This window comes from Esox lucius, chromosome 1 (assembly GCF_011004845.1).
Source record: "Esox lucius isolate fEsoLuc1 chromosome 1, fEsoLuc1.pri, whole genome shotgun sequence".
Taxonomy (NCBI): domain Eukaryota; kingdom Metazoa; phylum Chordata; class Actinopteri; order Esociformes; family Esocidae; genus Esox; species Esox lucius.
Window position 1 is genome coordinate 30,765,287 of NC_047569.1, and position 13,628 is coordinate 30,778,914.

The window sequence follows — 13,628 nt, forward strand, 5'->3', positions numbered from 1 at the left end:
GAATGCATACTAAGATGCACCAATTTGGACAGTATCAATAGAAGACTAATTAAATGCAGAATTGTTTTTGGGTGAATCTTTCCATTAACAATGCACCCGGCTTATTGGCCATGTACATTATCCAGTTTAAGTCTACACCAACCCCTAACACAAACATCACATTTTTAAGGTGAAAGAAAATTCTACAAAATATTTATAATGTATTGTCTGTCATCATTACCCATTTTATTACTTGGTGGTAAATAAGAAAAACAACACATTTGAAACCAATAAAACAGGTGAACAGAGTATAGTGGCAGCTTCATAAAATGTGCTACGTGCTCTTGTCACTGGCTCATGTTTGTGAGGATTGGAAGAACTAAGATAAATTCCGTTAAAAAGTTAGGATTGTCAATTTCATTCCCATGGAGGGCCATAAAAGTATATACACTCAATGCTGAATTTTTCTTTACGTAAATGTAAAGAAAAACCCACCTCAGTCCTCTCCAAAATATTTTCAGGCATTTAATGCTTTATTGGAGAGTAAAATGGTGAAATACAGTGGATTTTTTTCTGAATGATCAGTAGGTCAGATGTAAACCCGCACCACAGCAGCTTGACCAGAACACTGGACCATCCTAGGGCACATAGCCTTATTAGTCAGCAAGACAATTACAGTAAGTTGCATGGTACAGACGAACCTGAATGGCTTTCCGAAAGGGGATGAGGGTTTCGGTCCCTTGTGATTTCGATTAGTTAGAAAATCAGGGACAAGGTTTGAATTTTGCTGTCCTTCAGTAATTCCTAAATGCTGAGCTTTATCAATTTGGACACAAACAGTAGACGGCATATGGTCTGCTGTTTACGCTTCTGGATAACCAGAATAATGCACAAAAGACAGTTGTGAAATGTGTTATAGGTGCTTCCAGACTGACACTCTTGGGTGTGAGAACAATCGGGAGTTCTTTGTTTAAATTTGGTTTGGAAATAGAAATTTTTCAGTAACACTCTTTTATATTGTGTAGATCATTAAAAAAACAAATCTAAATGACCTAATGAACGTAGCAAAATGTGAAGAAATCCCAAGGGATGCACTGTAATACCATCTAATAACGGACAAATTAATGCCTGTAAACTTACGGTGAAAATGCGGTGTAGAAACATTTTCATTTGTGAGTGAAATAATTCCATCATATATTTCTGTCCTTTTAATATCTTTGGTTCAGTGACAAATAACAGCTTAATATGAGTTGGTTTGAACTTTGTTCAGTTACCACATCCGAAGAGAATATCACAAACTAATTGATTATGAACCATGAGTTGTAACATTGCTGTTCCTGCTAATTTAAACAATTACAAAACAAGGCAGACAGGAATTTTAAAAGTTACATGAACTCACCTATATGCTTAGGATAACTCATAATCCTAAGCATGCTAATCGATCACTGTGATTTAATTCCTGAAACAGCAAGCTACTCCTCTAGGCACTTTACACTGACCAATAGAGACATGGTGAGATTCAAAGTCCTTAATAACAACCGACCGCTTGCTGTCCAGTTACAGACCTCATCCTGCACACCGGTTGACCTTTTAACCCTAAACGGACACATTAGTATTCAGGCTTCTGTAAATGTGTCACAAATGTGTCATCATTCTAAGGAGCACAGTTGGAAGGCAGTAGACTGAAGATTATATATCTAAAGAACCATAGGGTAGTTGCCAGCTCCACATGAGACAAACTTGGGCCGTTGTGTGTTTTTTACTCTATGGGCTAACAGGTAAGGAGGGGCTGGCATTCAGGAAGCAACAAGGCTTAGGTGTGAGATGATGTTATTACGTAAGCAATAAGGCACAAAAGGGTGGGGAATATGGCCAATATACCACAGCTAAGAGCTAGTCTTGTGCGTTGTGCCTAAGTACAGCTCGTAGCCGGGGTATACTGGCAATATATCACAAACCAGAATGTCTTATTGCAATTTAATACAGTCTCATAAAGCACGGCTATCAGCCAATCACCATTCAAAATTCAAAACCAGCACTGATTACCTTATAAGAAGTGTCTAATCACTGAAACTGTTGCATTTGTATTTTAGTTTAGTGTAATGTATGTGACGTTCTGAAGAAGGTACGAAAAGCTCAATTTGTAAAGAAATCTGCATCCGACTGGAAGCGGGCGTAAACATTTTACTGTTTCTCCAGTTTTACGTTTTACTGTTTTCTCCCTTTAATTCCATCCCCTCCACCAATTGATTGTGTGGTTGATTCAGTACTTCAAATTGAGTGTAATACAAAGGAACACTGCAACTCAGGGGACAAGAAGGTACATTTTGACAACATTTCTAAAGGAAATGATTTAATCGACTGGGGTAGGTAATTGAATAATTAAGTAAAACATAAAAATTAGTGGAGCAATGAAACTATAACATTAGATTGAATACCTCCAAGTTATTATAAGCTTTATGGCTATTCAGTAACTCGGGATAATGAAATTGGATAAAGTGAGTAGGAAAATAAAGCGGATGCTATATATTATCTGGAGACAGAGACAACACAAAATGGCCTAAATACTTAGACAATTGACATCTGGCTGACAGAAATGCTTATAATTATAAATACATTAGAAACTGAACTGACTTTTAAGGTTGAGGATTGAAAGGTCAACTGCGTGCAGATATTATTTTAGTGACAGGGTAACAAAAACGGACTATTTTCGCAATGGCAGTAGACATAATCCTGTTTTACATAACTCAGATTAGAGGTCGTGCTTTCTGAGAACTCAATGTGAGAAACTATAGTTGGAGTCCAGATGCATTTCTGCTCCCATCCCTGTCATACTGACATGCATGTATCTGGGACACCCTCTGATTATAGTACAGCAAATATTTTTATTTTAACGATTGGTTTCTCAACATTACATGGTGAAAAATGGCCTACTGTAATCCTACCAATTTAAATCAATTCTAATAATTATTTGCTTAAAAAAAAAAAACAGTCGTATCTCCCACCAAATATTTAGACTGAAATTGAAAGGAAAAATAATCTGTGGTAATATTTCCACTTAAGAGTCATAAAATGCTTTTTCAGGTACCGCAATAGCAGCAAGCACTTGAAGGTTAAATCAGACACACAGAGGTATAAAAAGCCCTGGCGACCCATTTTTCTCTAACTCTCCCAGTTTTATCTAGTTCACCCCCCAAAAAAACATGGAGACACTGGGTGAAGATATGTGTGTGTGTGTGTGTGTGTGTGTGTGTGTGTGTGTGGGGGGGGGGGGGGGGGGGGGCGTAAGCTGCTGGACAGACATAGCTGTGTGGGCATATTGCTGCCCAGCGGCAGAAGGGTGCACCGCAGGGTTGGCAGAGGAAGCGGTGGCTATCCTCAATGGGTTACAAGCTTCTTATCTACCACCATGCCCCCTCACCTCTGACCTCTGACTAAACGACAAGCTTGGTCCCCCAGGCCATACAGACAGAACTATCCGCAACAAACTTCGCCCGCCATAAAGTTTGCACAGTGCTTTCTTGCAACAACAGCAAAAAAATATATAAACCAAAAACCATTTTGAGGATAATAAAGGAGCTAGCAAATCATTTTGGATTCAGTAAACAACCATTATATTAATAGTAGGGGGTTTGACTCCTGTAGAATCTGATACTGTTAGGTATAAGGTTAAATATTTAACATTAATTTCATTTGTTTTAAGGAATATTGATAGTAATTTATAAAAATTCCAATGTCCTTTGTGGGAGCACCCAACTTGTTTTATGGACATGGAAGGTCTGTGTTAAGGCAGATCACCTGATCTGGTCCAGGTGACATTCCAGGAGATTGCTACACATTGTAGATGTCAGTCATTCAGCTGTAAAGGGATTTACAAGAGCAATTAGGGTAAAATGCATTGCTCAAGGTCACAACACAGATTTTTGTTATCATCTTGTCAGCTCAGGGATTCATTCAGTGACTATATGCATTCCACTGAATTTAGGTAGCTGCAGTAGGCCATTTCATTGTGTCCACGAGTGTACAACATACAGAACACTTGAATGGAGATGCATCCATACCATGTAGATCATTTTTGGGGAAATCAGACAGACAAATTGCGATTGAGCATAGATAAGTAGAAACACACAGCAGGTGCAAGTTCTAAAATTGGTTGCCGCTAACAGTCCAGCAATTAGCCATGTAAGCAAACCACATTTGGATTGGTTGTTAGTCTAGGGAGCCATCTAAGCTTGTAGTCACGGCTGTATAAGGACAGGCATGCAGGCTGTCCTGGGGTTCGGACCTCCATGAGGCTCTCATTTGTTTGTCATTCGCACTCAGATATCATTAAAACACACTAAGTCAAGGCAAAATGTGTAGTATTGAATGAAATGTTCTTTAAAACACACATTTCTCCCTGCCCCAATAAAAAAATATTATAGGGTACACCTGTGGGAGAATTGTAGCACAGTGTCATTTCAGGTCTTTCTGTCACATGAAAGCATGTAGAAATATTATATCTCACCTTGCGTCCCCTAAAAGCAAAGGTCAGCCTTATTTAGCTATATGACCTTCTTTTGTGTAGTTTGGATGTAGTGAATAACAATTTCAAAGCAACTTCAATATCAAAAATGTCTTCCAGCGTGAAGCAATTGGTAGCTTGGTAAACTATATGGATTTTCTTTTAACAGTAGCTGCTAGGATGTGGCTGATGCACTGATCATCTCTCAGTCCTCTCTGCTGCTGTGAAGGTCAAAGCCAGGGTTTTTTCTCTCCCTGGGGACTGCTATCTCCACTGCCTTCTTGTTCTAAAAGTCAAAACTGCCATCTGGGGATGACAGCCAAGAATTCATGCAAGCCCGTAGAAAGAGTTGCAGGCTTTTACGAATTAGTAACACTTTCAGGACATTGAACGCCAGTCCAAGACAACAATAGGGGTAAGAGCATTGCGGTTGTCATGGAGACTGGCAGCAGAAAGAGCCCAGGCTGCTTGTAGAGCATATGTCTGACTTGACTAGTCTGTCAGTGGCATAGCAACATGTTTTCATCACTCAGATCAGACTCCATTGACGATTTTCACATTTAAAAAGAAATACCCTGGACCTTAGTTTTTGTGTGTGTGGGGGGGGGGGTGGGGGGATTCTACACTGATCAATTATCTAAATTAGATATAATTTGTGCAGAATGCTTATCACAGCAGCAGGAACAGGTATGTTCATGGCATTCAGTTAATCCATGAAAATAAGAAAAGAGATCATTTAAAGCAACTTGAATAAACCAAGCCCAAAACATCACAGGACTGCTTGCCAAAGCCTTGTCGATCTGATGAACGGTACAGGCTTGTCTATTGAAAAGACATCCTCCCGAGACGCGGTGCGTTCCACACACTCCAAAAGACTCCATATCAGTAGTACCGGGTTGTTTCCTCTGCACCACAAAGGCTGCAGCAATGCGGCTCAATGACTGTAAGTACTATACATTAAATATATATCTACCCACTACACACACCAGCTATGCCGTGTGAATGGGAGAGCCGTGTCACGATGAGGAAACAGAGTCTAACCAGGAGGCTGATGTGGTCGAGTGGCATTGTGGTGGGGCTCTGCTCCAATGTCAGGTAAGGCGCTCATTCATCAGAGGGTCAAACAAGAGTGGCAGAGGAGCACAAGACGGGAAAGAGACAGGGCGGGAGTGGGGGAGGAACTGCAGCTTTTAGAGAGACCAGTGTTAGCATGCTCAAAGTGGCGGAGCTCATGTAAAAGACATTGATGATTTTCCCCCCATCCCGCCCCACCCCCCTCTCCACAGAACAGCACCGTGGTCCTTCACAGGTCGGCGTTGCCATGGAAACCCTCACATTGCCGCAAGCTTGCTGGAGCCCACTGGTTGAAAAGCAGAGCGGTTCAGAAGAGTGGCGGGGGGGGGGGGGGGGGTCACTGCAGTGAGAAAGGGAGGAGGGAAAGGGGGAGAGTGGGGAGGTGGGTACAGCAAGCAAGATTGGTTCTCCAATTCATTACACCCCCCCCCCCCCCCCCACCCTGCGCCACTCCTCCTCTTCGTAAATCTTATCATTTGCATTGGTTGGGGCGCGCATGGCCCAATCCTCCTCTGCAGTCTGGACACGTTGTATATAAACTTCAGACTGCATTCAATTATTCATCTGCTTTGCCAGACAGCATTTACTGTTCAGCCAAACTGTAGCGCCTATAGCAAAACTCTCTCAATGGAACCACTCATCAACATGCTCAGCTGAGAAACATACAGAAAAATTCAACTGCACTTCGGCTTTGCATCCAGGTGCTTCATTCGAGGGCACTGGTTTCATTGCGCCAGCTGTGACATGACCTGTGACCCCAGAGCTGCCCCATGGAACGCTGGTGAGAGCGGAGGGAGGAACAGGCATTAAAATGACAGAGTCCATCGTGGTTTGTCATTGGAGGACAAACTACTCTCCTGAAACGGGTGAAACAGAAGAGAAATAACCAGCAACTTGAGGCATATAACTGCCGGGGACAGAGAGCTATGGAGGAATACGCAGAACAGGAGCCAGTGTGGCATTCTTCAGGGTGTGTTGATTTGACCAAACAAAAAGTTTTACTAGTAAAAATCATCATTATTTACTTTTAGACAAAATTAATGTCGATCCCTGCAACAACCCGTTTCACGAAAACACTTTTTTTCACAAGAATGAATGCATAAACCCGCTGTCTAGGGGTCAAATTGTCACACCTGAAGCTGTCCAGCCCAATCCCTTTCCACCCGAACACACATCTGTGGAAACACAGAAATCTCATCAGGTTTCCTCCAACCATTTTTGGAAATATTTTAGCCACTAGATATAAAATACAGTTGCAGTTGAGCTACTGGGAGAGCATTAACTACAAAGGGATACAAATTATATATAAACAAAATATTTTGCTGCAGATTGCTGAAAGTTTATTTTTATTGATGGATATGTTTTTGGTCCATTGTTTACCCACAACACCATACCAACACAAGCTTCTCTAGTCCAGTTAGGTGAGCGAGAACAGAGGGAGATGTGTCATCCACCGCCAGTGAGTGATGCATACACGCAGGGGGTGTTGTAGTGGTAGAATGTTAGAGACAGAGTCTGAGAGCAGCAGAGGTGTTTTGGACCTCATTAGAAATCAGGACCACACTCCAGTGCAGAGCAAGAACAGGCTGAAAGACAGCCCGCCTCATGTGTCCAGTAATCAGGGAGTAATTGCTGACCTACAGCGCCATCTGCCAGCGGAGACTGAGCACTGCAGGAGAATCAGGCATACTGTCTGGCAGCCATCACAAGCTAATAGTGAGGTTACCAAAAAAAGCAGCACATATCTGACCTCTATAGAATGTGTTACAGTCTAGGTTTTATTAGACTTCTTCCCGCACCAAAACAAATAGAGATGAATAAAATACATTAGCACAGTAATTTCTTGAACTGAGTTACAGTTACATGAGCATTAAAAACAACATTAAACTAGTCATCACACTTGTTTTTCTTCTTTTTCTTCTTTTTCCCAGAATCCCCAACATCACCGTACGCAAAGTCTATTGGTTCAACTTTAACCTCTATCGTCTCTTCTTTAATTTCATTAAACAAACAATCTCCACCCTCCTCTGCCTCCCCTCTGTCTTTATCTCTCTTCTTTTTTTTCCTCTTCCTCCTTTCTTCGGAGAGATCAGCTTCCTGTCCAGGAGCTGTGCATGGCTCTTCGGGGCTGAGAATCATGGCTAGCCGCTCCTCTTTCACTCCTACCACCCGCTCCAACTCCTCAATCTTCAGTCGTTTGTCTCTCTTCTTTTTCTTCTTGCTCTTCCTCTCCTCCCCTGGCTCCTGCATGACCGTGAGAGGTGTCTCCGGTGCCCTGGCTGTATCCTCCACCGATCCGGAGAGGGTGGGGGTCTTGCTCCCAAAGGGCTGGAAGCGCTGCCTGAGCCCCGGCGGAATTGTGGGTGCCGGGGTCGCCGGGATGGCCATGGGGGCCTGGTTGGTGCTACAGTCGCCGAAGCTCTCGCCGATGTTGAGAAGGCCGCTGAAGGCCGGGGCACACACCATGGTGTTGGGGGTTTGGCAGTGGCTGGTGAGGAGGCGGAGGTCAACGGCCCCCAGTGGCCCACCGAGCACAGTGCAGATCTGCCCGACAGGCTCACTACCGCCTTGCACCTGCTGGGCCGGGGCGCGCACAGTCTGCAGCCGAGACAGAGGCATCCTCAGACTGCGGCAACTGGGGGATACAGAGGATATTATGTGGTGAGTGAAAGCAATTTTCTGTATGTTAAAAGAAGGGAATCATGTGGCTTCCTCTATCATTCAAGTTTACGGAAAGATGGCCGCTTACTTGTTGATGTCGAAACTGCTGGGAGCTTTGATGAGCCATAATTCAATGTTGTCATCGCAAACATTGTCAATAAAGGTACTGGCACAGGGTTTGTGGGTAAATGGCACAAAATCTGCTGGACACTTATACCTTGAAGCTGAAGGGGGAGACATGGTTATTAATCGCTAGATAGGTTTGTGGATCTGTTTTAGCAAATGGAATTAAGTGACAATAATTTGCTGTGATAACTGTTGATAACATGCAGCAGATTCTTTCAAGCTTTGATCTTGGTTCTCGATCCAGAAATCAAAAGAAGTTTTCTAAACTTCCTTGGCTACTTTTAGGGCAGGGGTGTCCAAACCATTCCACGGGGCCATGTGTCTGCAGGTTTTTGGTTTTTCCCTATAAATTGGTTCCCAGTTCACTCCTACACAACCAGGTGAGGGTAGAAACTAACCAATTTGTAACCTAATTAGTCAATCAAGAACAAGGAGAGAGCGAAAACCTGCAGACATTCAAAGGCTGTTCACATTGGCATGGACACATACCTGTCCCGATCCATCTGTCTCCAAGTAAAGGTTGGTTGAAAGCAGCTGCCTTGTCAATTATTATCACGACTATGTCTAAAGAGAACGTATGATCTTATTGGCTGTGTGTCTCGAAAAACTCAGTGGATTATAAAAGCGTACCACGTCCAACTATATAGTTTTTTTTATTAGGTCAATTGCAGCTATGAGTATTACATGCGCACACAAAATCAATGGCAGAAGGGAGAAACGATATACACATTTTACTTCGGATGTATGCATTTATTAAACCCCAAAACGCAGACTTCTATTCAATATCGGCATTTTAGAGAAATACAGAAAATAGTGTGGTGGGTGTAAAAACGAAATCACAAGATTTGGGGGCGAGTAGCTACTTTAACTTTGAACATATACAGGCACCGTAAGAATAATCAACAATGCAATGTAAAGTTACACCTGCATCACCGACTACCTACTTAAAAGCAACGTGACGACCAACCTTTAAGCCAATATCCCACTGATTAAACTATGAACGTTATTTAATTGAAAGAAAATACATTATTTGGCAATACGCATCGATGGGGTTGATTGGCTAATATTAGCTAACATATATTAACAAGCACCGCTTACCCTGCTTTCTCTGTTCTTCGGGAACCTCCTCGGTATCACTCGGCTCATCACTTGAATCGTCGTTTGACATGATCTTGAATGACTGATTAAGATAAAATACTAAATATAGCCTGTGTAAACTAGCTAGTTATCCAACTAACAACACATGCCTTAAACGACAACACATGTGTTACAAAATGACCTTTCACCTGGAAACATTCACCAGCTCTGTTCGCGAGGTTACTTACCGCGCAAGATGCGCATATGAATATTATTTCAAATGCATTGTTTATTTTGCTAAGTATGATTTCGTACGTTTTCACAAACGGCTGTAATTCAGATCAGTGCCGAACAGATGATGCACTTTCTTCAATTCTTACATGCAAACAAGAGTGACGAGCTGATTGAAGTCCCTCACGACTGAAAAACATCATGTCCCAGAATGCATTCGCACGGAGTTTTGTGTTCCAGCGTCTTCCAGACAACACTTCTTGGAAACAGGCGACCAAAACAAAACTTTTGTGAAGAAAGTTTACTACAATAGTTATAATATAATAGTATATTATTTCAAGTATTTTCGAAGTAACAAGTGCGGCGTTTGTTTCGGAACTATCTATTGGAGGCTAATCCGTTAAATCAATAGTACGTTAGAAAGCGTTGGAAGAAGTAGCAAAAGGGCCTATCAATTATGTCCTCTCAGGGATCTTCAAGACGGCAGTGGTGTTACCTTTGCGACTTGCCTAAGATGCCATGGGCTATGATCTGGGACTTTAGCGAGGCTGTCTGCCGAGGCTGTGTGAATTATGAAGGGGCAGACCGTATTGAATTCCTCATAGAAACGACCAGGCAGTTGAAAATAACTCAAGGAATGCAGGATGGCAGGTCCCCGGGTCCCCAACCCACTAAACACGGCACAGGTGGGAGTGATATAACGGTGGAGGGTGGCAGGCCACCTCCTGAACGCTTTGAAAGGGGAAGAGGGGGCTTCTGCTCCCCTGTGTGGCTCCCCAACGGTCTGCAAAGAATTGGTGACGGGGTCCCACAACAAGACATCAGCGGAAGACCCATGGTAGGTAGTGTTCTGCCTAGTCTGATGACACATGGTCTGGTTGCAGTGCCGCACAGGTTCCTAGCAGCTGTGCCTAGTATAAATGTCAAAGTCGGGGGAAGCCCCCTCACCATATCTACCCCTATGCTGAATGACATCACCAAGAGGCAGCTGAGCGTGGCCGGGGCCTCCTTCCTGAATCCAGATTTTGAGAGGGAGCTGAGGGAGAAGCAGAGGAACGCGGAGGCTCTCGCCGAGCTGTCGGAGAGTGTGCGAAACCGAGCAGACGACTGGGCCGGCCGTCCCAAGGCTGTGCGCGACGTCCTGCTCACACTCTCCAGCTGCACGCCCTTCAATGTGCGATTCAGGAAGGACCACAGCCCGGTGGGGCGAGTCGTGGCCTTCGACGCCAAGCTGACCGCCGACTTTGAGCTGAAGATCTTTGCCGAGTACCCGTGCGGCTCAGGGAACATCTTCTCCAATGTGGCCACGCTGGTCACGCAGATGTTCAGCAACAGCCAGAAAGACTGCGGGAGCAAGGCGACCAACTCGGCCCTGAGGTACGTGGAGTACGAGAGGAGGCATGCCGAGGGGGACTGGCAGCTGCTCTCTGAGCTGCTGAGTGATGCGGTACGGGCCTTTAAGGACATGCCCGGCCCGGATGTCCTCCCTCAGCCCAACCTGGACACCAGCTGCTCCATGCTGCCCGCGTCGCTGTGCCACACGGGCCGCTCGGCACCGGGACGCGGGCGCCGGAGGAAGGCTTCCCCGGAGCACAGGGGCGGAGAGAAGGGGGAGCAGCTCCGCGACCACTGGCCCATGGGGATGTACCCGGGCATGGCCATTCACCTGGCTGCCTCGTCTCTCCCCAGCGCTGGCCAGCCCCCCCATCACCAGGAGAGCTTGTCCTCCCACAGCGGCGACCCTTCCCCCATCACAGCACTAATGAGTGTGGCTGACCATGCGGGCGCAGCCGCCGGCCGATCCCCCAGAGAGGCCCCTAGTGGTGGGGTGGGTGGTGGGGGTTTCGGCCACTCCTACTCGGTAGGGAGACAGAGCAGTAATAGCCCCGTGGCAGCCTCCTCCGCCGGGCAGCAGCGCCGCCTAGCCTCCAGGAACAACTCTGAGCCCCAGGGAGCCAGCACCTCGGCTGGGGTCACCACGGCAGCTCTCCCCCTGACCGGGGCCTCGGACCAGCCTGCAGCAGCCGCAGCGAACACCTCCTCTGGCTCCTCTTGCCCCCCCCTTTGCTGCACCATCTGCCACAAGCGCTTGGAGGATACTCACTTTGTCCAGTGCCCGTCAGTGGCAAGCCATAAGTTCTGCTTCCCCTGCACCAGAGACTTCATCCGGAGTCAGGGGGCCGGCAGCGAGGTGTTTTGCCCCAGCGGAGAGAAGTGTCCTCTGGTGGGCTCCAATGTGTCTTGGGCCTTCATGCAAGGAGAGATCTCTACCATCCTGGAGGTGAAGAAGGAGCGCGACCCCTAATCACCTGGGACACCTGGTGGTAAGAAACTGCTTACCGGTTTCAAATTTGTTGACTTTTTTTTTAATTATAATTTTCTGTCACTGTAACGTTTGGTTTGGTGTGTACTACAGTAGATGTAAGGATACAGCATTATTTATTATTGGCCACCTCTCAGCTTATTTATTAATCTCTTAGTTTGTGTGATGTGTCTCTGACCATGAGGGAAATGAGGCAAGTTTCAGCCCACAGTCCTGGAGCCTGCTTGACTGACAATGACAATCCCAACAGGTTCTCACCACCAGTCGACACCAGAATACGCCAGGTTCTACTCACACCTCACTGCCAATAATTATACATCTTCACCTCCAGGGGGTAGGACTTACACTACCACACTACTGTCTAATTGGTCAGGAGATGATCAAGAACCTGAGCACCAACTCTGCATGTCTACATCTAGTTCAGCCCTTTGGCTATTTAACAAAAGGTTATCTGCGTTAGTATTGGAATTGGTCAAAACTGTTTAAACCAGTTTACCAGGCTTGGGAATTACAGTTAAGACTTAAATCTAGTCCCTGAGGTGATTTCAGGTGTGTTTACTTTCAGATTAAAATCTAAAATGTGTGACATAGTGAGAGACTATGATGCGACTGAATGTCACAGCAGCGTACATTTGAGGACTGTACCACTGGGGCTTTAGTTTGCCTCACTTTTACACTTTACATATAACTGACTAATGGACCAAATGGTTTGCTCTATGCTGAGCCCTGAAAGCAGTAATCTATGTTGCCATCGATCTGCAAGACTGAAAGGAGGGCTTTTACAGTGCCCAAGACACTTTATAGAGCATCAATGGGATGGACGACTACATTTTACACAAAATGTAGAATGGAAGACAGTCTCTCTCAGTGGTAACATACAGCTCTGGAAAAAATTAAGAGACCACTGCACCTTTTTCTTTCCTTTCCAAAAAAGGTGGAAAGGAAGGTTTGAGTGAGGATCAGACAGGTTACAATTAAGAGACCACTGCAAATTGAACGCTTCTGTTCCTCACTCAAAACTTTCCTTTTCAACTTTTTTGGAAAGGAAAGAAAAAGGTGCAGTGGTCTCTTAAATTTTTCGGGAGCTGTGGGTGCAGTCTATAGATTTGATTCCTGCATTATGTGCAACGTAGCTACCACATTGTAACCTATATTTATGTGCATAAAAACCAAAGATAAATAATGCTAAAATGGATGTGTATTTCAATTTTGTTTTAGTATTGTTTTTGTGTTGAACGGCTTCAATATTCTGTAAGTGCCTGGTGAAAAAAATAGGTGTAAATGGTTCTTGTTAGGATATTTATGGTTTTTGTTAACCCTTCAAATTGCCAAGAATGCTGAAAATAAAATGTGGTATAGGCTACATCTTAGCCAAGAAGTTAAATTTAAGGGGTTTACTTTTTTAAGGAAGTCAATGTATTATTGCTATATTGAGTGTTGATTCTAGAGTTGTTGCATGTGATTCTAATGAAATTGGAGTATTTCATAGAAGTATTACAATTTGTTTTGTTCTGCTGGTTTTGCCAATAAATGTGCCTCTTTCAATTGTTGAAATATAATATATACATGTACATAAATGCTTGTTTGTCAGGTTTGTATAAACCTGCTACATTCGTTGCCTTAATGTATTTATTTGAAATAAGGGCAAGTTTT

At 44.3% G+C, this 13,628-nt stretch overlaps 2 protein-coding genes across 2 annotated transcripts; one reads left to right on the forward strand and one right to left on the reverse strand.

Annotated features, from left to right (window-relative positions):
* Nucleotides 1-7,314: 7,314 nt before the first annotated feature.
* On the reverse strand, nt 7,315-9,609 carry polr1g (RNA polymerase I subunit G). Its single transcript, XM_010891949.3, has 3 exons — nt 9,443-9,609; nt 8,307-8,442; nt 7,315-8,192 (listed from the first exon to the last, which is right to left on the reverse strand). The coding sequence occupies exons 1-3, from the start codon at nt 9,510-9,512 to the stop codon at nt 7,445-7,447; spliced, it is 954 nt and encodes a 317-aa protein (XP_010890251.1). The 5' UTR covers nt 9,513-9,609; the 3' UTR covers nt 7,315-7,444.
* Nucleotides 9,610-9,763: 154 nt separating this feature from the next.
* irf2bp1 (interferon regulatory factor 2 binding protein 1) lies at nt 9,764-12,904 on the forward strand. Its single transcript, XM_010891950.3, has 2 exons — nt 9,764-11,976; nt 12,226-12,904. Exon 1 carries the CDS (start codon nt 10,110-10,112, stop codon nt 11,955-11,957), a length of 1,848 nt encoding a protein of 615 aa, XP_010890252.1. The 5' UTR covers nt 9,764-10,109; the 3' UTR covers nt 11,958-11,976; nt 12,226-12,904.
* The last annotated feature ends 724 nt before the right edge of the window (nt 12,905-13,628 follow it).